We start from the raw sequence: 23,712 nt of genomic DNA on the forward strand, positions 1-23,712 counted from the left end.
GAGACTATTGCTGAAGAAGAGACATGTTGCTGAAGCTTTTCATCTTGCACTTATCAGGACATTCACAAGAATACCAATTGTAATGGGAACAACAATTTATATTGCTTGAGAAAAGAGTGCTGATTGGTTGGTAAGTGGACTCTGATTGGTAGAGGTACTGTCATGAGAATGCTCCAGGGGACTGTTAACTGCCAAGCTTTATTTAAATTCAAACAAGGCAGGTTGACCCTAATTGGTCAAGGCATTGCTCTGGGGAATGAACCAGTGAACGGCTGTCCCTTAAACTTTTGTTTAGTGAAAAAGGCACCATGCATGGATGTGCTTCTTCTGTTTGGAAAGGATAGGGCCCTGTGTGTGAATATATGTAGCTTCCAGCATGCACAAGTGAGTCACACTGCAAGCCTGACTAATAATCTTAAATTAGTTTCAGTGTAATTCTTAGCACAATCAGCATTGCTTAGCAAATCAAAAACAGAATTACCTGGAAAAACTCAGCAGGTCTGGCAGCATCGGCGGAGAAGAAAAGAGTTGACGTTTCGAGTCCTCATGACCCTTCGACAGAACTTGAGTTCGAGTCCAAGAAAGAGTTGAAATATAAGCTGGTTTAAGGTGTGTGTGTGGGGGGCGGAGAGATAGAGAGAGAGAGAGGTGGGGGGGGGTGTGGTTGTAGGGACAAACAAGCAGTGATAGAAGCAGATCATCAAAAGATGTCAACGACAATAGTACAATAGAACACATAGGTCTTCTCCGCCGATGCTGCCAGACCTGCTAAGTTTTTCCAGATAATTCTGTTTTTGTTTTGGATTTCCAGCATCCGCAGTTTTTTTGTTTTTATTGCTTAGCAAATGCTGTCCAATCATGGAATCACAGCTCATGTTGGGCACTATGTTTTGAGTTTTACAAGCACAGGCTGGTTGGGTATAGTCAGTACTTTCCCTGTTGCGAACAGCCAAATGGATGTGCTATTTGATACAATCAGCTAGTCATTGGGGCATACAGTCTACATACCTGGTATCATGTCGACACAGAAATTCATCTACCACTTTATTTATTTGTAGCGAGAACATATTTATTAATAGGTAGAACATCTTTTTGGCTTGACAGCAGTATGTTGTTAGTGGAGAATACCACTCATGTTGCTACTGCATAGTAGCAGCATGAGACGGCTAGCTTCAACTGTTGCTCAGATTTTTCAGACAGCTTACCTTTCCAGGGTAATCTGAAGCAGACTGGGCATTTTTCAGGACCAAAAGTGGCAGTTTTAGGCCCATTCATGACTTTGCATGAAATACAGCAAGCAAAAAATCTGATCATTAACTCGCAGAATGGCTTTGATGTGACCTATTTCAGCATCAAGCCTGCAAGGTGAACAAATGGCTTGTGCCCCATTTATAAGGTTGCTGATAAGGCCAACTTTATAGTGTGTAGAATGATAAGAATCTCAATGTTTATATTGACCAGTGAAAATAGCCTTGTGGGAGGGAGTAGAGAACCCATTGGCAGATTTCTTAATCAGCACATCAAGGAAAAGGAACTCATTTGATTGCTCCATTTCAAAGGTGAATTTGAGCACAGGCTGGAGCCTATTAAGCTGTGTAAGGAAACTCTTGCTTTCAGCTACGGATTTATATATATCAAAGTACCATCTACATACCTGAAATACGCAAGGAGTAGGAGGTTGGATGTCATTCCATTAAAGATGTATTTCTCGTGGAAACCGACAAAGGTGTTTGTGGGAGCAGGGCCTAGAGGGGATCCCATGGTAACACCGTCAATTTGGGCATACATGATGTCTTTTCTCAGCAATGCTCAAGCTCTGTACTACCAAACTACATTTAAGAAAATGTTGTGCTATATATTTGTTATAAATTTGTGCAATAACTGAAATCTGCTGCATTGATTTTCTACTACCATTCATTATTAACTTATAATGAACTCAATTTGTAATTTTTACCCAGTCACATATTTATGTTTATTCTTTTGAGTAAGCGGAGAGAAAGTGTATCTGTTAATTCAGCAAGGCCATATTGCCAAATATTAAAGTTACACTCTGGTTCATAGTGGGTGAACACAAGAGACATTTCTCTTAATAAAACCTCCAAACATAATAGATCCTTAAATCTATCCATGAAACTATGGAGTGGGACATTAAGTTGGACAACTGGGTTCTCAGTGAAGCTTCTACTTGACTCATAAAAGGATTAGATGATGAACTTTCTATGTCAGCTGCAACTTGTGTTTTGGAACTGTGATGCCAGGTCAAGCCAAATTACCTCCTTGGGTAGTTCTGATCAACATGTGATGGCAAGTGTCCCAGTTGGAAAGGATCATAAACTCCCTGCTGGTGGAGCAACAAAAATCCTAGATGTTTACTTTCCATTCCTTTTTTCTTTATTGTTTTGTTTTTGGTGAGGTGTGTATACCTCAGATTGCATTCAATTAAAGGCAGACTACACAATTTTCTAGTGACACCATAAAGAGAAACTAGCTGGAATCTTTATCATGCATGTTGATAGTTTCCTGGGGGGAAACTCTGTAGAATTTGAATAATGGGTAATTGAGAAGATAAAGAAGGAGTTCCAGATTGGATGTCAGACATTGAATCAACAATCCTGTCTAGAAAATGTTAATCATATCCCAATAACTCGGGTTAGATCCTCACAAAGGATCCTGCTTCCAAGGAAGAAACGGAACAGTTGAGTAGTTTGATTGGGCAGTTGAACTGGTTATGCACTCAGACTAGGCCTGATGCTAGTTATGATGCGTTGGAGCTGAGTGCCATGATGAAACATGCTATAGTTGAGAAAGTGCTGAGAGCAAATAAAACACTAAAAAATATTAAATTCTGAGAGATGTGTGCTCAAGTTTCCAGCCTTGGGTGATCCAGAAGGTATGAGGTTGGTCATTTCTAGCGATGCTTCACATGCTAATCTTCCAGATGGGTACTCTAGCACAGCCAGGTTTATCATATTCTTGGTGGGAAAGAATGATAAATGTTTCCCACTGGCTTGGGAGGCCAAGAAAATAAAAAGGATAGTGAAAGCACCTTAGCTGCTGAAACACTGACCTTGGTGGAAGCATTAAATAAGGGGATTTACTTATCCAACATGCTGAGAGAAATGTTATATAAGGGGCAATGTGAGAAAAATTTGCCCATAGAATGTTATGTTGATAACCGGTCTCCTTGGGACAACGTGCATTCCATAAAAAATGTCACTGAAAAAAGGCTAAGAATAGACCTAGCCAGCATAAAAGAAATATTAGAGGGAAGGGAGATCTATAAGATACAATGGGTTGACCCAAGTCACCAACTATCAGACTGGTTTACACAAAGAAATGCCTGCTGTAAGAAATTATTAAATGTATTGGAAAAGGGGTGTCTTATGTTATAATGGTGTAATGAAAAAAAGCTTTTTTGTTTTATAATTGTTTACATATATATTTGGTAAAAGAAATGTGGGAGTTATAGATGTGGAAATATGTGACATTATTTCCTTCGATTTGTTTTAAAAAAATGTTCTTTAAGTTTATCAAAGCTTTAATTAAAAGGAAAAGAGAGGAATCTGTCAATGTGGCAATCACTTTGTTAAGGACAATTGCTAGTTAAACAGGTGGTGGGCATTGATTATCCTATCTAAATAGAATAAAAAGATACAACTGGAGCACTTTATGGGGAAGCTACTTGGAAGTCAGTAGCACTGAGGAGTTGTCTTGAAAATAAACCAGCTGGAACCAAAAGACCAGCCTAGATTAATTCTTCCACTGCAACCTCTTATTGTGAGTAACACTCACCACCACCTTCTCAAATGCAATTATGGATGGGCAATAAATGCTGGCCCAGCCAGCGAAGCCCACATCCTGTGAATGAATGAAAAAAATTGTATCATGGGGGAGCATTTTCTCCCCGTCGGGTGGGGCCGGTTGAGAGTGGGCGCGGAGCCAATTGCTGCTTGCAAAAATGGCTGCGCACCGCCATTTTACGTGGGCGAGCCAATTAAGGCCCGCCCAGCGTGACGCGCACCCGGAAGCGCTCAGCGCTACCTTTGCGGGCGGGGGAGGAGGTAGATTCGGGGCCTGCACTCTTTCAAGCGTGCACGCGAGAGAGCGCAGAAATCTCCCTGAGGCACAGAGCTGCCTCAGGGAGATTAATTTCATTATGAAAAATTTTAAAAAGGAATTTAAAAAAATATTCAGCAATTTTAAATGTGAACTTTGACTTACTACTTACCAATTTGTTTTTATGACGGGGCAAAGCTTGCATACTACTTAAAACTCCACTTGGTGTATAATGTTCAAGGGCTAGGCAGTGGAGGTCCTCATTTACCCCTGACCCTATCACTTCCTTCCTATACACCAAGCTTTGGCTCAGGATTGACAGATAAAATGAGTTTTCTTCAAATCTTTTTCAACTATCCATTTTATCACTCTCCCAATTTACAATGAACTTTGCTATCGATATCTGGGCCCTGACACAGATATCAAGATGATCCTACTAAGAGCAGATGTGTGGCTGATGAGAGCAGATTTTATATTTGAATTTCTGAGACCCACCATGCCAAATATTGTTTATACTGGAGAATTCCATTGTGAACTGTCCAAACCTCTAGCACCAGAGTTTGAAGAGTTTGTCCAATCCTCAGGGGAACATGAGATTATTGTGATGTCTCTGGGGTCTATTGTCAGCTCTTTGCCAATGCACATTACAATGAAAATCACAGAGGCCTTTGATCAAGTCCCTCAGAAAGTTATCTGAGGACACAATGGAAAGATCCCTCCCAACGTAGAAAATAATACACTACTGACAGACTGGGTCCCTCAGAATGATGTTCTAGGGCATCCCAAGACACGAACCTTTATTTCCATGGTGGCACTAATGGAGTTTATGAAGCCATCTATCATGGGGTGCCAGTAGTTGGCATACTTCTGCTTTTTGACCAGTTTGACAATTTACTCAGACTTGAGGCCTGAGGTGCACCAAAGGTGATTAGTGTCGCAATGATGCAGTCAACAGATCCATCGCAAGCACTTAACAAGGTCATAAACAACACATTTTATCAGGATAATATGCATAATATGGATAATATGGATAATACTGTTAAACCAGTATTTAATGCATTCCTGTCTGGGCATCATGAATTTTAATGAAGGCTTTAAGGGAAGCATCACAGGAGTGGCATGTCAGACAACAGTAGATGCTAACAGGGAAATGCTGTACTTTTGTCAAATTCTATAATAATGAACAATGTATTTTATAAGCATTATTCAAAACTAATCATTACATTCATTGACATGTGGTCAAGAACATAAAATAAGAATGTGAAACATCTGGAATCCACTGTCAGAAAAGCCCATTTCACCCAAATCATCCCATCCACTCTTTCATGATCAAAGATTTCCAGCACATCTCTCTTGGTTAAAATCAAAAAAACTGCGGATGCTGGAAATCCAAAACAAAAACAGAATTACCTGGAAAAACTCAGCGGGTCCGGCAGCATCGGCGGAGAAGAAAAGAGTTGATGTTTCGAGTCCTCATGACCCTTCGACAGAACTTGAGTTCGAGTCCAAGAAAGAGTTGAAATATAAGCTGGTTTAAGGTATGTGTGTGGGGGATGGAGAGATAGAGAGAGAGTTCCTCTCTCTCTATCTCTCTGCCCCCCATACACACACCTTAAACCAGCTTATATTTCAACTCTTTCTTGGACTCGAACTCAAGTTCTGTCGAAGGGTCATGAGGACTCGAAACGTCAACTCTTTTCTTCTCCGCCGATGCTGCCAGACCCGCTGAGTTTTTCCAGGTAATTCTGTTTTTGTTTTACAGCTCTCTTGGTGTTTGTCAGCATGTTTAATGCCTTGACAATACTATCCATTGGCGTTGGTCATGTCCTGGAAAGTTGAAGGTAAGTTTCTCTTTAGTGAGCTTCGATAGGCTTGAATCTATGATGGGCATAAACCGCTGACATTAATTACACTACTGTGAACTCCATGTAGTCCCACAACATCATGCATGAAAAATGCTTAAATAGATGTTGGGTAAAACAGAGCCAACAGCAACTCTGCTGAAGTCTGGGAGGACTAAAAGTGTTAAATATAAGAACCATGTGTCATTCCAAGACAATGATGTGAAGGCAAAGGATCTTCTACACTTAGCACCGATTTTTCATTATTGGTCAGAACTAGAAACACTTGGACTCGTCACAGTTAAATGGAGGGTCATTTTCTTGTGCTATCTGATTTTAAAGCGGTGTTATATAATCACAAGTATTAATAAAGAAATGTTTCTCGATGATTTGTCTGTCATCTTAACTCTTTCATATATGTAGCCTCATCGGGTGTTGATCATGTAATATGGGCCAGCTACTAGGAGACAGTTCATGTAAGTTAGATTTGTGCACCTGGTGCTACTCTATTGCTGGCCAGTAATTTTCCAGATAGTTTCCCTATTGTTTATTGCATTAAAAATGTTCTATAGTGTATGACTGTTTTAATAAGTGTATAATTTTGTCAGCCTACAGACCATTATTATTTAGTTCAATTATAGCACCTCCTTGTAGAGTGCATCAGGGATTGTTTCTTAGAGCAATACGTTGCAGAACTTACCCAGGAACATCGAGTAATGAGTAATGAGGTGGGATTAATAAGAGATACCATAGTTAAGGATCCTCTAGGGGTTAGCGAGGTAGAGGTCAGTGCACTAGACAACAACAGCACCACCCTTGTCGACAGGCTTGATAACAAAGTCAGGGTTGGACCTGAGAGAACGGAGTGCGGCAAATTCAGGAGGCAGGTTAGAGTGGGTGAGAGGGGTAGAGAAATTGAGACAGCCGATGTCACGCCAACAGTGTTCAATGAAAAGATCAAGAGCAGGTAAGAGGCCAGAAGGAGGGGTCCAGGTGAAGGGGGAATACTGGAGGTGGGTGAAAGCATCCGTGGAACGGGGGGAGGACTCCTGCCCAAAGAAGTGAGCACAGAGACGAAGGTGGCGGAAGAAGAGTTCAGCCACATGCCGAGCCCAAAATTCATTGAGATGAGGGCGTAAGGGTACGAAACTCAGTCCTTTGCTGAGTATTGAACATTCAGCATCCGAGAGGGGAAGGTCAGAGGGTATGGTGAATACACGACAAGGTCTAGGATTAGAAGACAGGATGGGGTCAGAAGGATGGGAAGGGGTGGAGGGTCCTGGATGGTTGTTGGTATCAATGAGATGTTGGAGCTTGCGTTCCTTAGCACCTGAAAGGAAGATGACGAAGTTTCTTGTTAAGGCGTCGGATGAGACAAAGAATAAAATGAAACTGGGGACAAGGACAGCTTAGAGATCGGGTGAGTCGGTGCTGCTGGAGGGAGAGATCGAGTATGTTCGTTAGAGTAGATGTGAGCTGGTAATAAAAGATAAATAGAAAGGAGACAATGGGATGGAGTGCAAAGTTAAACTGAAAGCAGAAAATGTTGGAAATATTCAGCAGGTCCAGCAGCATCCTGTAGAGAGAGAAACAGACCTAATGTCTTAGTTGATGATCTTTTGTCAGAACAGTACACAGTGCAGCAAATTGATTTGTTCTAAATGGTTTACGATGAACATTAAACTATTGCCAATTGGAAAATCAACTCTCATGAATCTATTACCAACTACGAACATGCGAATTAGGAACATTAGGGTTAGGGTTAATTAACAGAGTTAACCACCACCTTTTCCTAGCTTCCTGTCCCCCAAAATGTCAAATACCCTTGAATATTCAGGTCTGAGCCCTGGTCACCTTGCAACCATGGGTGGAATTTTCCCAGATTTGCACTAAGTGAGGTAGCATTCCTGGGAAACACACCAGATGGCTTGATCCAGGATGTCACTTCCTCGCTGATGCCATAGCTGGCCTCTAACAGTGTGTACACGAGTGGGGTGCCGGGTAGCTCGATCTCACTCCAGCTCCCCTTCCCCTCATGGAGTCAGCCGGGGCCCTCGGGTACCCATAGGGAGGGGGATCAGCATGTGCACATCCCAGGGTCATCTACCCGGGTGACTCTAGGAGTGTCTGGCCCATCGGAATCCCCTCTTCTCGTGACATCCGCAGCTCCAGCATCACAGGCCGAGGAGGGTGCCACTGCCACACAGCAAGATCCTGAAAGCAGGCTGGGGGCCTCCAAGTTTCAGCCCTCCGGAGGACACCTGCCAAATTCATCACAGACAGGGTGTCACAGTCAGCAGGTTGCCTCCACCTCCGCTGTGGATGTCCAAGGAGCAACAAGACATAGCGGCAGGGTTATGACAGTTAAGGAAAAGTAGTTGCACAACCTGGCCACGGGCATTGGTCATTTGTACACACTGTTCACTATTGTCAATAAATTCCTGAGAATGTCTCCCTGCCTGTGGCTCCTTGTTCTGATGAGCAGTGTTCTTGTCACTCAGATGTGAAACCTTTCTGCACAGGATAAAAGGCAGGTGTCTCTTCCCTGTATCCTGTGCAGCCTTCAGACCACGGTCTGCTGATGCCTGCCCCTCGGTGGTACTGGACATTGCTTCTAGAATATAGTGGGCAGGTGGCACAGAGCTCTTGCATTCTCTCTGTGTGCTCTCAGGACACTTAAGCGCGGCTGACTCCCTTCGCACCAGCGTCTGCAACCATTGATGCTGTGCACCAGCTCCTGAAGAGCTCAGGTTGTGAAGGTGCACACAGCATCGGATGTGTCTAAAGTTTCATGGCTGCGGAGATGGCCCTGATCATGCAATACAAGTGAGCTGCCCTCGGCCAGACAGGAGTTAGACATTCACAGGCTACGTGAAGATTCATGGAGTGTCCTCACTGCATGTTGTCGTCATCATCCTCCTGTGATCGAGTGATTATTAGAGCCTCCACTGCTTCTCCATGACAGGAACATTCTCACAGAGACTTTTGATGCTGCCATGAGCCAGACTGGAATCAAACATTCACAACTGCGATGTGAGGATCTATGGGGACACCTCACTGCATGTCATTATCATCCTCCACAAATCTGGCAGCTATGAGGGCCTCCCGAGTGCCCCCTGCCTCGTTCAGCCAGTGCAAGAACCTCATCCCCGTTGTTGTCACCACCGAGGACCTCCTCACCCTCATCCAGCTCTTCTCCATCTCTTCCTCAGCCAGCTCGTCTCACCTTTGGAGTACCCAGTTGTAAAGGGTGATGATGTATGACACCCTCTGTGGACTGTACTGCAGTGCTCCACGAGACTGGTCCAGGCACCAGAACCACATCTTCATCAACCTGATTGAATGCTCCACCAAGTTGCGAGCTGCAGCATGAACCTCATTAAGTGGCAGATATGAGAGACATAGACATGCACAATCTTCGGTGACACTAGTTCTCCGTCATCTGCAGGAATGACAGATGGTGTCACCAGGCACCGACCAGCCACAAGTCGGTTTTGCTCCTGGGCAGTATGTGCAGGAGCCCCAGCAACCTCTTCTTCCTGAGGTTGCTGCTCCTGCCTTTGCGTGGCCAGGAGTCTCAGTTGCTCTCTCCTCTGTCTTCTCTTCTCTTTAGGCCATCAGGCATACAGCTAGGTCACCAAGATCCAAGATCCTGACGTGGTCCTCCTGCAGCGTGAAAGAGAGAGAGAGGCGTGGTTAGCACTGGTGTACTCGGCATCTTTTCCTGGCCCTGTGTGACCGCCGCTTTGCGCTTCCCGGGAAGTCCTGGTCACCCCTCGGATGGCCAGAGATGAGTGCGCTGCATGACTGCCCTGTCAGCCCGCGACATGGGGGACACTGGGCCAAACCGGGATGCTGAGATTGTAAGGGACTGTGAGCGCCTCCAGCAGTGACTGCTACATGGCCAGCTTTGGTGAGGAGGTTGTGTCGTCCAAATGCTCCGCGGTCCAGTAAAGTAGTCACAGACTTGTAGTCTGTGCCGGGGTGGTGGTGGGGGGGTAAGTCATGGAGTGCTTGGTGGCACATTGGTGCCTCCGCATTGCTTGCATGGCCGGGCAGGCTAGGAGCCCGACCCCAATCATATCACTGTGGCTGTGCCTGAACTGTCTCAGTTGCAGAGGGATGGCCTACTGCGTGGCCACTTCCCTCGCCTACCCTGCCCCCTGCCTCGATTGCTTGTGTGCAGCATCAAACGCCAGGGCAGCAGTTGACCCCAGACACCCCCAGCCGGAGTACAGTCACCTCCGTGGGAGGGCAGCAGTTGCTCCGGGACACCACCCCTTGGCCCCGAAAACAGGCGCCTCTGAGGCAGGGCGGCACTTCACCCAGGTCCCCCCGGGGCCCCTGAAGCCAGAAAAGCAACAGGCGACACTGAGAAGCTGTGGAAACGATGCTGTTCGCTGACCTCAGTTCCCCCAAAGTGAAGGCCGCCAAGTGCACGTCACCCTATGTGCCGGTGCGAAGCACTTCAACGTGCTTTCCCGCCGATGTGAATGGATGATCTAGCGGGGGTCCAGAGCCTGGCGGGGTGGCCTTTTAATAAGATGCTGATGTATAGAAAATGGGCGGGAAACGCGGCCCACGATGGGCGGGATGAGCGGACGATCACCACCTGCCTTCCTGCTGTCGAAAACCATATCGCGTCATATTGTCAGTGCCCACCACCTATCACGCCCACTGCCAACAGGCACAGGTAATTCCACCCCTTGTCTTTGTAATGGATATCAGGTCATACGTATTTATTTTTCTTTGTGTTAACAATTCATCCATTTTTTTTATGAATGCTGTGGGCTTTCAGAAACAGAGCCTTCAATTCTCTCCTTTTACTATTTTTGCAAAACCTGACCTTATCTACCGGTGCACTCTTTAGTTTGTATGCTCTGTTCTTTCCTGCCACACTCTGGTTATCATTACTCATGTCATTGACCTGTACTATTGTCTTGTCCTTTCCCTTTAGTTTACCACATCTTACTTCACTTGACCCCTCCCCCCACTATTTAGATCAAAGCTCTCTCTACTGCCCTAGTTAAACGACTTGCCGGAACACCGGATCCAGCATGGTTTAGGTGAAGACCATCCCATCCATACAGCTCCTGCTTTCCCCTGTACGGCTGCCAGTGCACCATGTATTGAAACCCATTTGTTCCACACCATTCTTTGAGCCATGCATTTAACTCTCTAATCTTATTTACCCTATGCCAATTTGCTCACGTCTCCAGAGATTATTACTTTTCTGGTTCTGCTTTTTAATTTAGTCCTCAGCCGCTCATAATCCATAAATAGAGCATCTTTCCTAGTCCTCTCTATGTTGTTGGTACCCAGTGGACTGCGACCACTGGATTCTCCCCCTCCCACTGCAGGTTCCTCTCCAGTCCTGAGCAGATATCCTGAACCCTAAAAGTGGGTTTGCAACATAGCCATCTGGATTCAAGCTCTCAGCTGCAGAGAACTGTGTCTATCCCTCTGACTATACTGGCCCCTACATTCCTATTTATTCCCCCTACTTGAATGGCTTCCTGCATCACAGTTCTATGGTCAGTTTGCTCATCCACCCTACAGACTCTGCTCTCATCCATCCAAGCTGCAAGAACCTCAAACCTGTTGGACAATTGCAAGGGCTTAGGCTCCTCCAACTGTACCTTCTCCATCCTCTTACCTGCCTCACTCACTGTCACACATCCCTATAATTGACCACTGACCAAATCAGAGGAACCTAGCATAAGGGGTGTGACTGCCTTCTGGAACAAAGTGTCCAGGTAACTTCCTCCCTGATGCATTGAAGTTTCCATAGCTCGGCCTCCAGCTCATCACCTCTGAGCCGAAGTTCCTTGAGCTGCAGACACTTACTGATGCGGTTGCCTTGGATCACACTGGTGTCCGCCAGCAACCACATACAACAGCTGCACATCAACTGCACTGCCATCCTTATTGTGTTTTCATTAATTCATTTCTTAATTATTTTTAATTAATGACTCTACTCACCAACCACTTCTGTTATTAATTTAAACCCTACTAATTGTTGATCTAACAGGAGACCTTATGTGGTGCAGTGGGTAGCATCCCTACCTCTGAGTCCAAAGCTTCTGGGTTCAAGTCCTACTCCAGGACTTGATGGCCAATGAAGGTGTGTTCATAATGTGGTCAAACAGGTTGATTATCAATCTGCAAATCCTTCTGATAGATGGCAGGTGGTAAGAGCAGGAGAGTCTCTTGGTCAGCCATGATTAATGTGGAGTGGTGCTCTTCAAGCTACAGCCCCTGACAACCTGTTGCAGGAAAAACTAGTTATAGTAACACATTCTTTATTTTCCCTCATGTGCCAATAGGTACAGGAAATAAAGATAAGAATACTGATACACATTACTACTTACAAATGAAACAGAAGAATGTTTCCACTGGCATTTCTTCTTTAATTATATGGAAGCTCATTATACGCCTTGAACCATCATTTCTAAAATTTAACTTTTCATTTTTTTGCATTTTTCTAATCTCCACTGTTTACACACTCTATCTATTAGTTGCATACTCATCAGTTCTTTGCTCACACAACCAAGGAGCAGTTACTTACCAAGCAATCAACTTATGGCTTTCCTGCTAATGTTACTGTTCACATTTTTTTTCAAACTCAGGGTACGTGCATTTAAAATGCGTTGGTACTTTTCATGGGGCAGAATTTTTACCTCATCAGGCGGACGTGGACCCGACCCACACAAGCGTAAAATGACGCGCGTTGATGTCGGGCGAGCGTCCTGACATCAATGGTGTGCCAGAGTTGGCAGCGCGCCCACCAACAATGAAAGGGCCTGTTAAGGCCATTAACAAGGTCATCCAAACAAATTTTTTGCTACCCGTCCGGCCCCACCTGCCCCCACTGAGCCCGCCTGACAAGGGCAAAATTCTGCCCATGGAAAATTTCAGAAACAAAGGGTTAATTCTAGAGGCAGTGTTGAAGAGCAAACAACCCATCTGGACAGAAACGTGATCCGTGCCAATCAAATGAGACTTAATATTCTACAATCAAAAATTCACTTAGATCTTGGACCTACCAGTCGTATTAAATTACTGTACTCTTATTTTAATTGAAATCCCAGCTACCAGGAATACAAGACTGACTGCAGCGCACCATTTGTGCTTCATCAGTAAGTAAAAGGTTAAAACTTCATGACGAGGAGTTTTAAAAACTACAAGTAAAATTTAATCTTTAAAATGTGGTAAATAGATATTCTCAGGCCAGAAATGCAGACGTGGTTTCAGTTTCTCTACAATAATATTGCAGATAGCCTAACCATAAACATCCAAAGTTCCCTTGAGTTAGGAACCATTCCTCCATATTTAAGAAAGGTGAAATGGAAAAATAAAGATGCATTACGCTAATATCAGTTGTTGTGAAATTCCTTGAATCTATAAATAAGTATCAAGTGGTTAAGGAGCTTTGTTGATCCTGGACACGTGCTGGAACTTGCTGCTCCCTCCTCATCACCTCCCAATCCAATACAGTATGATTCTATCATATCCAAACTTTTTGTTCACACGGGAAGACATTCAGCCCACAAGTAAGACTTCTTTAATGTACAGACATAACCGTATCAGAAATTCCCAGGACTAAGTGTGAAATGACGAACTTGACAGGAGGAATGACAAAGCAGAATATTTTTAGAAGGTTGTGAAAGTTTGGGTTCACAGAGATTTGGGTACGCTTTTACACAAGTCCTCGAAAGCTAACCTGCAGGTACAGCAAGCAATTAGGAAGGCAAATCGAAAGGTAGGCCGGAATTTTCTAGTGACCCTGCGGTGGCTTTAATGGCAGGGGTGGGGGGAGGTGGCAGCAGGTGAGCAATGCGACGGGAGCTGAAAAATCGTTATGGGGTCTTACGCTCCTGTCCAGCGTGGCTGTCATGATTCCCACAAGAGGCCAGTGTGAAACTGATTTGCGTCCCATTAATTGGATGCAGGTGAAGGTCCGACTGGAATCGTGCCACCTCCGCCTCACCCGATCGTCCATGCCACTAGCGGGAAATCACGCTGGTGAGTTTACACGGTGAGTTTACATGGAGAGAGAGATTAAGGGAAACTAATGAACTAAGAGGAGACAGCATGATGAGTTGAAAAGGAGATTGAAATCACAGAGGATGAGCAGTCAATAGGTGTAGAAGCTGTGGGAGGAAAGCAGTGTAGATATCTTGGTGAACAATTTGGCATGAGTGTTCACTGGGTGTTAGAAAAGTGGACTTTAAAGGAAAGGCAATAGGGGTAGAAGACAGAGAAACTCCATTTATATAGGCATGGTTACAGAGCAACATTAGGATCGGTGTGAGCTGGTAAGAAGAGAGAAATAGAGAAGTGATATTAGGAGGGACTCCAACGTTAAAATAAAAACAGGAAATACATATTCAGCAAGTCGGTGAGCTTTTGTCAGAACAGCACATAGTGCAGTGATTTGTTCTGAATGGTTTATCATCTCGTGCCAATTGTAAAATACACTCTTATGTTTCCACCAGCTAATTAAACTGCCCTCAACTGCACCTCACCCACAATAATATCATTTTCCAATTGAGCAATCTGGCATGAACTTGTTCTCACACTGAACAATTTCTCCTCAAACTCCTCTCAATTCCTCCAAATAAAAGGTGTGGCTACGGGTACCCGCATGGGCCCAAGTTATGCCTGTCTTTTTATGGGGTATGTGGAACATTCCTTGTTCCAGTCCTACTCTGGCCCCCTCCCACAACTCTTTCTCCGGTACATCGATGATCGCTTCGGTGCTGCTTCATGCTCTCGTCGGGACCTGGAAAAATTTATTAATTTTGCTTCCAATTTCCACCCCTCCATCATTTTCACATGGTCCATCTCTGACACTTCCCTTCCCTTCCCTTCCTTGACCTCTCTGTCTCAATTTCTGGTGATAGACTGTCCACAAATATTCATTACAAGCCTACCGACTCCCACAGCTACCTCGACTACAGCTCCTCACACCCCGCTTCCTGTAAGGACTCCATCCCATTCTCTCAGTTTCTTCGCCTCTATCGCATCTGGTTCTGGTGATGCTACTTTCAAAAACAGTTCCTCTGCCATGTCTTCCTTCTTCCTTGACCGAGGTTTTCCACCCACGGTGGTTGACAGGGCCCTCAACCGTGTCCAGCCCATCTCCCATGCATCGGCCCCAAACCTTCCTCTCCCTCCCAGAACCATGATAGGGTCCCCCTTGTCCTCACTTATCACCCCACCAGCCTCTGCATTCAAAGGATCATCCTCCACCATTTCTGCCAACTCCAGCATGATGCCACCACCAAACACATCTTCCCTTCACCCTCCCTGGCGGCATTTCGCAGGGATCGTTCCCTCGGGGACACTCTGGTCCACTCCTCCATCAACTTCTACACCTCAACCCCCTCCCACGGCACCTTCCCATGCAACTGCAGAAGGTGCAACATCTGCCCCTTTACTTCCCCTCTCCTCACCGTCCAAGGGCCCAAACATTCCTTTCAAGTGAAGCAGCATTTCACTTGCACTTCCCTCAATTTAGTCTACTGCATTCGCTGCTCCCAATGCGGTTTCCTCTTCATTGGAGAGACCAAACGCAGACTGAGTGACCGCTTTGCAGAACATCTTCAGTCTGTCCGCAAACATGACCCAGACCTCCCTGTCACTTGCCATTTCAACACTCCACCCTGCCCTCATGCCCACATGTCCGTCCTTGGCCTGCTGCATTGTTCCAGTGAAGCTCAACGCAAGCTGGAGGAACAGCACCTCATCTTCCAACTAGGCAATTTACAGCCTTCTGGACTGAATATTGAGTTCAACAATTTTAGATCATGACCTCTCCCCTCCATCCCCACCCCCTTTCCGATCCCCCTTTTTTCCAAATATTTAGATAGATTTTTCTTTTCCCACCTATTTCCATTATTTTTAAATGTATTTCCATCCATTGTTTTATCTCTGCCTTTTAGCCTCTTTTGATCCCTTCCCCCCACCCCACCCCCACTAGGGCTATCTGTACCTTTATTATCACATTCCTTAGATAATATCACCAGCTTCAACACCTCTTTGTCCTTTTGTCTATGACATCTTTTGGTTATCTCCACCTATCACTGGCCCTCTATCCAGCTCTACCTGTCCCACACCCCCCTTAAACCAGCTTATATTTCACCTCTTTTCTATTTTTCCTTAGTTCTGTTGAAGAGTCATATGGACTCGAAACGTTAACTGTGTTCCTCTCCGCAGATGCTGTCAGACCTGCTGAGTTTTTCCAGGTATTTTGTTTTTTGTTAATTCTAGAGGCACTATTGTCAGAATGGATATGTACCCATGCCAACAAAAAGATTATTGCAAAACATGAATAATAAATCACACAAGAATTAATGTTGCACAATCAGAAATTCACTTGAGACTGGATGTACAATTGTATTAAATGACTGCACCCTTCATTTTAGTTCAAATCTCAGCTACTGGGAATACAAGACTGACTACATTCTTTGATTTATACTTCATCAGTAAGTTAAAGTTTGATTTCATGACAATGTGTTTCATAACCTACAAGTTAAGACTAATCTTTCAAATGGAATGAATAAATCTCCTGAGCAAGGCAGGCAGAGCTGCATCTAGTTTCTGTACAACAATATTGCAGACAGCCCAACTATAATCTCCCAAAGTTTTCTTGATTCAGGAACCATCCCTTTAGGTTAAAAAGTTGCACATCATTCCAGTTTTAAGAAAGTTGAAATGAAAACCAGGGAATTATGATGCATTAGCTTAACATGAGGTGTTGGGAAATGCCTGCAGTTTACAGAATCACAGAATCACACAGTGCAGAAGAGGTCCTTCGGCCCATCGAGTCTGCACTGACACGTGAAAAACACCTGACCTACTTACCTAATCCCATTTACCAGCACTTGGCCCATAGCCTTGAATGTTATGACGTGCTAAATGGTCATCCAAGTACTTTTTAAAGGGTGTGAGGCAACCCACATCCACCACCCTCCCAGGCAGCGCATTCCAGACCGTCACCACCCTCTGGGTAAAAAAGTTTTTCCTCACATCCCCCTCTAAACCTCCTGCCCCTCACCTTGAACTTAAGTCCCCTTGTGACTGACCCTTCAACTAAGGGGAACAGCTGCTCCCTATCCACCCTGTCCATGCCCCTCAAAATCTTGTACACCTTGATCACGTCGCCCCTCAGTCTCTCATTCTTCAACGAAAACAACCCAAGTCTATCCAACCTCTCTTCATAACTTAAATGTTTTACCCCAGGCAACATCCTGGTGAATCTCCTCTGCACCCCCTCCAGTGCAATCACATCCTTCCTATAACCAGATGACCAGAACTGCACACAGTACTCCAGCTGTGGCCTCACCACGGTTCTATACAACTCCAACATGACCTCCCTACTTTTGTAAACTATGCCTCAATTGATAAAGGCAAGTGTCCCATATGCCTTTTTCACCACCCCACTAACATGCCCCTTCACCTTCAGAGATCTATGGACACACACGCCAAGCTCCCTTTGTTCCACAGAACTTCCTAGTGCCATGCCATTCATTGAATACTTCCTTGTCAAATTACTCCTTCCAAAGTGTATCACCTCACACTTTTCAGGGTTAAATTCCATTTGCCACTTATCTGACTATCCCGTCTATATCTTCCTGTAGCCCAAGACACTCAACCTCACTGTTAACCACCCAGCCAATCTTTGTATCATCAGCAAAGTTACTAATCCTACCCCCAACATAGTCATTTATATCATTTATATAAATGACAAATAATAGGGGACTGAGAACAAATCCCTGTGGTACATCACTGGAAACTGGCTTCCAGTCACTAAAGCATCCTTCTATCATCACCCACTGCCTCCTACAACTAAGCCAATTTTGAATCCACCTTATCAAATTACCTTGGGGTAAGGGGGATTTGGAAAGGCCGGACACCATCAGAGAGTCCTGAGTGAATGTCCAAGAGTTGTCCAACTGCTGCTCCTCCACCTTTTGGGTGTCTGAGGGTCTCTGCCTGACTCCTTGAGGGGAAGAGGCACCTGGAGGGAGGTTAATGTGCCTCATTCCCCCTCTCGCATAGCCACTGCAAAAGCTCACCCATGGCTACAGCGATGGAGTGCAGGTTTGTGTGCATCTCCGGCAGAATCTGCTGGGCCAGGTTCTCCATGGACTCTGCCACCCTCCACATGGAGGCCTCTACAGTTCACAGTTCAGCACTACTTCATCAGAGAACAGGTGGAAGGACTCCTCCGCCTCGCATGACACTCTGTTGAGGGCCTCTGCCACCTCTGCCTGACGTTCCCCCGTCTCTTGCTGCCTCACCAGCACCTTGTGAGCGACCGATTCCAGAGGCTCATCATCTGACTTGGACATTGCAGATTTCTCTTTCCCAGCAGTCCCCTGAGTGCCAGTGAGCTTGCCTGACTCTGCCTCCTCCTGGTGCAGACATGTGTCCATGCAGTGACCACTAGAACATGAGACCCTTCCTAAATTAGATCTAAAACCCACCAAGGTGTCTCTGGGCTGGTGGAGCGTGCAGGTGACTGCTGTGACACCCCTACAGGTGCACGTTCTTCCTCCGCAATGTCCTTGGTCCTCTGTGGGCTTGTCTGAGTGCTAGACAGGACTTTGTTTCCTTTGGGCCCTGCCTTCGTCCTGCTGGCACCTGTAAGTGAGACAGGAGGTAGTGTGTGACTGCATGAGCTGCCTCCAACACGGAGGAACGTTAGGTTTCAATGTGACATGCATGGGTCCTTACTGGATGGAGGCTGCCGGCCGACCTCTCCATTCCTACAGGCTCTTTCCCGTTCCACCCCTACCAGCTGGGCTGCCCGCTCCTTGAAGTTGGTGAGGTCTTTGAAGCGTGGCCGGCCCCCTCCTGTCTTCTCCACGCTCTCTATCTCCTATTATGGCTTAACTTATCCTGCACATAGAGAGAAGATCGGGTTGAGGATATGGGTTTCAGGTTTCTTTCTCATGCTTCCAGTCTTACAAGTAACCCACTGGATTGTGTGCCATGTAATTGATGCACTGAAGGTTGCCCACAACGGTTCTGGAGCAGCACCCTCCAGAGAGGTGAGCCCATGTAGATATAAGGATAAGCCTCACAGAGGCATGTCATTAGCGGTGCTTGCTGGTGGCCTCAACATCTGAACAACTTCCCCACATCCCACCTCCCAGACAGCATATGTGCTTTCTGTGCAGAAGGGTCAGGGACCAACAGCGGCCTCTCCAACTGCAAGGTAGATGGACTGCTGTGGACTATGAGACATCACCTTATCACATTGCTACCATGGCACATGTCCCCTGTACCATTCAGTAAGATGACCCTGAGAAGTTAAGGGTTCATTTACCCTGGCAGAACAATTGAGGTCATTCATCTGGGCTTCTTGCACTTCAAGGCAGTCCTCTGGTTCACACCTTGGGCACTGACTGCCCTGGAGACTTCCTCCCATGTTTGGTTCATCTCCCTGCTTGGCCTCCTCTTCCTATCCTCTGGATAGAGGGCTTCCACTTCATCGAGCAGATGGCCTAGGGAGACATCGCTGATTTTGGCTGCTGGACCTCCCTGTCCTCTTCAGGCCATCTCCTCCCTGGGTAGGTTGCTCTCCGGGCGCCTTTTAAATATGGCATCCCGATATGATGGCAGATAGCGTACCATCCAGCCCGCGCCGCCACGTGATATGTTGGAAAACTCTCCACTGCATAATTAAGGAGGCTGGCATCATGTGATAAGGCATGAATTACCAGTGGCCTCCGTTGCAGGAGAGACTCTCTGTCCCCACCCCCCAACACTTAGTCCTGGATAGGGATTATTGCAAAGGGTTAGTAAGGATGTCTTGTTGCAGTTATTTAAATGCTGTTGGTGAGACTACATTTTGTGTAATGTGTACAGCTTTGGTCGTCTTACCTAAAGAGGACGATACAGTTGCTTTCGAGGGAATGCAAGAAAGATTCACTAAATTGATTCCTAGGATGAGAGGACTATCATATGAGGAGGAGTTGAGTAGAATAGGGTTATATTCATAGGGGCTTAGAAGATTGAGAGTTGATCTCACCGATAGGTCCAAAATTCCTAGGGAACATGACAGGGTAGTGGATGTTTCCCTTGGCTGGATAGCCTAGAACTCAGTTCCTGGTATCTGGATAAGAGGGCAGCCATTTAGAACTGAAATGTGGAGAAATTTCTTCATTGAGGATTGTAAATCTTTGGAACCCTTTACCCAAGGGAGCTATGAATGCTCAGTCATTGAGTCCACTGAAGATTGGAAATAAAAGGAAATGGGGATGGGGCAGGAATCAATGTAAAAGTTCAACCATGATCTTATTGAATGGTGGAGGAAGTACAAGGGTCATTATGGCTTACTCATGCTTCTATTTATTATGTTCCTATGTTTTCCAATTTATGTTGTATCACCCATATTTCTATTCAATTGTGCAACAGGATTGGACTATCATTTCCTTTCGATATGAAGTGTCCTGGATGGAAAAACAGATTCCAGGTTGTGTATGCTCTTAGTATCATCATCATCATGTCTTGTACAATGAGCCAGGGAGCTAATATTTTAGTTGTACCTGCTGATGGAAGTCACTGGATCAATATGAGAATTCTAATTGAAGAACTGAAACTTAATGGGCATAACAACACTGTGTTTTATTTCTCAACAACTTGGTATGTCAATGAGCAACCTGACCTATATCGATCCATCATGGTTGAACTGCAAGGAAACCTTGGGAAAACGACAAGTGAAGACATTTTGCGAAGATTTGTCCAAAAGTCAATGGATATTTTACAGAATGGTTCAACACCATGGGATTTTATTAAATTCCAATACAAACTAATGTCTTTTATGTACACCTGCCATAGTTCTGTTCAAAAGCTTAGCATTTTAGTCTTCGAAAACAAAACTTTGTTAAGCCAACTTGAAAATCTGCACTTCGACTTAGTACTTGCAGATCCTGTTTTTCCTATAGGCCCAATGCTTGCTTATTATTTAAAACTCCCTTTGGTGTATAATGTTCGATGGCTCGCCAGTGGAGAAGCTCATTTTCTCTTCGTCCCATCACCACTGTCCTACATCCCAATCCCCGGCTCACGGTTGACAGACAAAATGAGTTTTCTACAAAGAACAAAAAATGTCATCCTAAGTCTTTTGCAGTTGTCTGTTACAAAATTCCTAATTCATCCCATGTACAATGAACTCTACCATCGATATCTGGGCCCAGACACAGATATCGAGACAATTCTTCTAGGGGCAGATGTGTGGCTGATGAGAGCAGATTTTATATTTGAATTCCCGAGACCCACCATGCCAAATATTGTTTACATTGGTGGATTCCAGTGTAAACCGTCCAAACCTCTAGCAGCAGAGTTTGAAGAGTTGATCCAATCCTCAGGGGAACATGGGATTATTGTGATGTCTCTGGGGACCATGGTCAGCTCTTTGCCAATGCACATTTCAATGAAAATAGCAGAGGCCTTTGCTCAAGTACCTCAGAAAGTTATTTGGAGATATGAAGGAAAGATCCCTTCCAACATAGAAAATAATACACTACTGACAAAATGGATCCCTCAGAATGACCTTCTAGGGCACCCCAAGACACGAGCCTTCATTTCCCATGGTGGCACCAATGGAGTTTATGAAGCCATCTACCATGGGGTGCCAATGGTTGGCATACCTCTGTTTTTTGACCAGTTTGACAATTTACTCAGACTTGAAATCCGAGGTGCAGCAAAAGTGATGGATTTCACAGCCATGCAGTCAACAGATCTATTGCAAGCACTTAGTGAGGTTATAAACAACACTTCTTATCGGGATAATATGCAGAAACTCTCTGCTCTCCACAGGGACCAACCAGAGTCTCCAATGGAGAGAGCCATTTTCTGGATTGAGTATGTTGCGCGACACAAAGGTGCAGCACATTTGCGCTCAGAATTTTACCGACTCCCCTGGTATGCTTACTATTGCGTTGATGTGATGGTTTTCCTGCTGTCTTTGTTCCTCTTTGTTACAGTTCTGCTGGCTCTACTGTTGAAGGAACTTTGTAAAATCACTCATAAGAAGAAACAAAAAACTCAGTAAGATTTACCCCTTTGAACTGAGAGAAGTGTTTTTTTAGTCAGGTCTTATATGGAAATATCACAAAGATACGATGCCAGTGAAAATTACTGTGCAGTTACATGGAAATGCTGTACTGAAATGAAATGTTATTAGAAAAAACATGTTTATCAAGTTTTATTCAAAGTTAATTATCATATTAAATCATTAACATAAATAAGAATGTGAGACTTGGTACTTCCTGACAGAGAAGCCCCTCATAATCACCCCATCGACTCTCGAGGCCAAAGATTTCCAACCAAGCTCTCTCTTTTTTTCAGCATTTTTGGTTCCTCTACCCTACCCTCCATTGGTGTTGGCGATGGGTAACTAGTTTCCCTTCAACAAACCTCACCATACCCTGGAAATATTCCCTCAGCTGCTGCAAGGTCCATTTGGTGTTCAACTGGTTTGTTTTTCCTTCCACACTTTCTCTCTTGCAGTTGGGTGGGGTCTGCATCCTTAGTAGGCAGTAACTCCTGAATGATGGTGTCCATTTCCACATTTGTAAATCAATTTGCTTCTCATTTTCCCAGCTTTATTTTCTGGCCACTGATGGGAAACAAGTGTTCAAGAGTAGAAGATACTCACAACACAAGTCTTAGAAGGATTATCAAGAACTTTCTGGAATGTGTCCACGCCACAATCAGCCAGGAGCTTGATTATGGAGTCACATGTAGCTATCAGAGCTAAGCTCAGGTAGGATGGTCCCTTTTACTGAAAGGCCAATATCATGTTGATGCTGGGCAACAACATGTACTATCACATGTTGGGAAGTCAAAACATATGTGCTAACATTTTCATTTGGTAGGGCTGAATGTTTACAGATATGAACAACAGGCCTCAGGTACCCAGCTGTGAACTCTATGTAGTGTTACAACACTATGTACTAAAAGTGTCATAAAAATGTATAGAAGAGTTCATCAAACAAGAGCTATCAGCAATTTTTGTTGAAGCCTGAGGAAACAGAGTTAACTATTGCCTAAAATCTTCCAATCTAATCCAGTCTGAAAGTGGTAATGGCACGTCATGAAGTATCATGATGTTTGTAGAGAATTACATCAAGCTCCTGGCTGATTTTGGCGTGGACACATTCCAGAAAGTTCTTGATAATGCTTCTAAGACTTTGTTGTGAGTATCTTCTACTCTTGAACACTTGTTTCCCATCAGTGGCCAGGGCTGGAAACATTCGGGCTTGTTAAGGTTAAATGGAGGAATATGTTTGTTGAACAAGGTAACAGCATACTTGTGCATTCTGATTTCAAAATGCTATGAGTTACATAGTCTCAAGTCTTAATAACTAAATGTTACTATAGGATTTATCTGTCTTCTTTGATAATTTTGTAGAGTAGAGGTTGATGAGAAAATAGGATGGGGCAGTTGTGGCTGATGCACATAAAGGAGCAGCAATGTGTGCCTTGTTGGGCCCTTTGGAGGATGCCAAAAGTGACACGCGGAAGCTGTGGGCTTACTAAGAGTCAGTTTTGTCTGGGCCAACAATCAGCGAGTGGAAAGCTTGAAGAGTGCTGAAGGATTGGGCTAAGAACTTGTGGGGGACATTGAAGAAATGAAAGGAGGCATGCAACAGTGACAATCCTAGGAGGCATAAAGAGAAAAAAAAAATGGGAATACAAGTGCTGGGTTCAGGGCTGGGGCCAAACCTCAGACACAAAGTGATAAAGGGAAACCTATTATGACTTGGTTAGGGATCATTAACTTTTTGTTTAAAGT

The 23,712-nt window shown here is 44.7% G+C and overlaps 1 protein-coding gene and 1 pseudogene across 9 annotated transcripts; both read left to right on the forward strand.

Annotated features, from left to right (window-relative positions):
- Positions 1-2,549: 2,549 nt before the first annotated feature.
- LOC121269867 lies at positions 2,550-4,968 on the forward strand (annotated as a pseudogene).
- Positions 4,969-13,329: 8,361 nt separating this feature from the next.
- LOC121269888 (UDP-glucuronosyltransferase 2A2-like) lies at positions 13,330-22,098 on the forward strand. 9 transcript variants are annotated; one of them, XM_041174977.1, is made up of 3 exons: positions 13,372-13,450; positions 16,328-16,387; positions 20,328-22,097. In XM_041174977.1, the coding sequence occupies exon 3, from the start codon at positions 20,353-20,355 to the stop codon at positions 21,964-21,966; it is 1,614 nt and encodes a 537-aa protein (XP_041030911.1). In that variant the 5' UTR covers positions 13,372-13,450; positions 16,328-16,387; positions 20,328-20,352; the 3' UTR covers positions 21,967-22,097. The 9 variants fall into 9 exon arrangements, with proteins under 9 accessions (XP_041030908.1, XP_041030911.1, XP_041030910.1 ...); XM_041174976.1 differs by lacking the exon at positions 16,328-16,387 and adding an exon at positions 18,870-18,958 and having other exon boundaries at positions 13,429-13,450; XM_041174972.1 differs by lacking the exons at positions 13,372-13,450; positions 16,328-16,387 and adding exons at positions 13,464-13,659; positions 13,850-13,935.
- The last annotated feature ends 1,614 nt before the right edge of the window (positions 22,099-23,712 follow it).

The sequence above is a fragment of the Carcharodon carcharias genome, chromosome 26, assembly GCF_017639515.1.
Source record: "Carcharodon carcharias isolate sCarCar2 chromosome 26, sCarCar2.pri, whole genome shotgun sequence".
Taxonomy (NCBI): Eukaryota; Metazoa; Chordata; class Chondrichthyes; order Lamniformes; family Lamnidae; genus Carcharodon; species Carcharodon carcharias.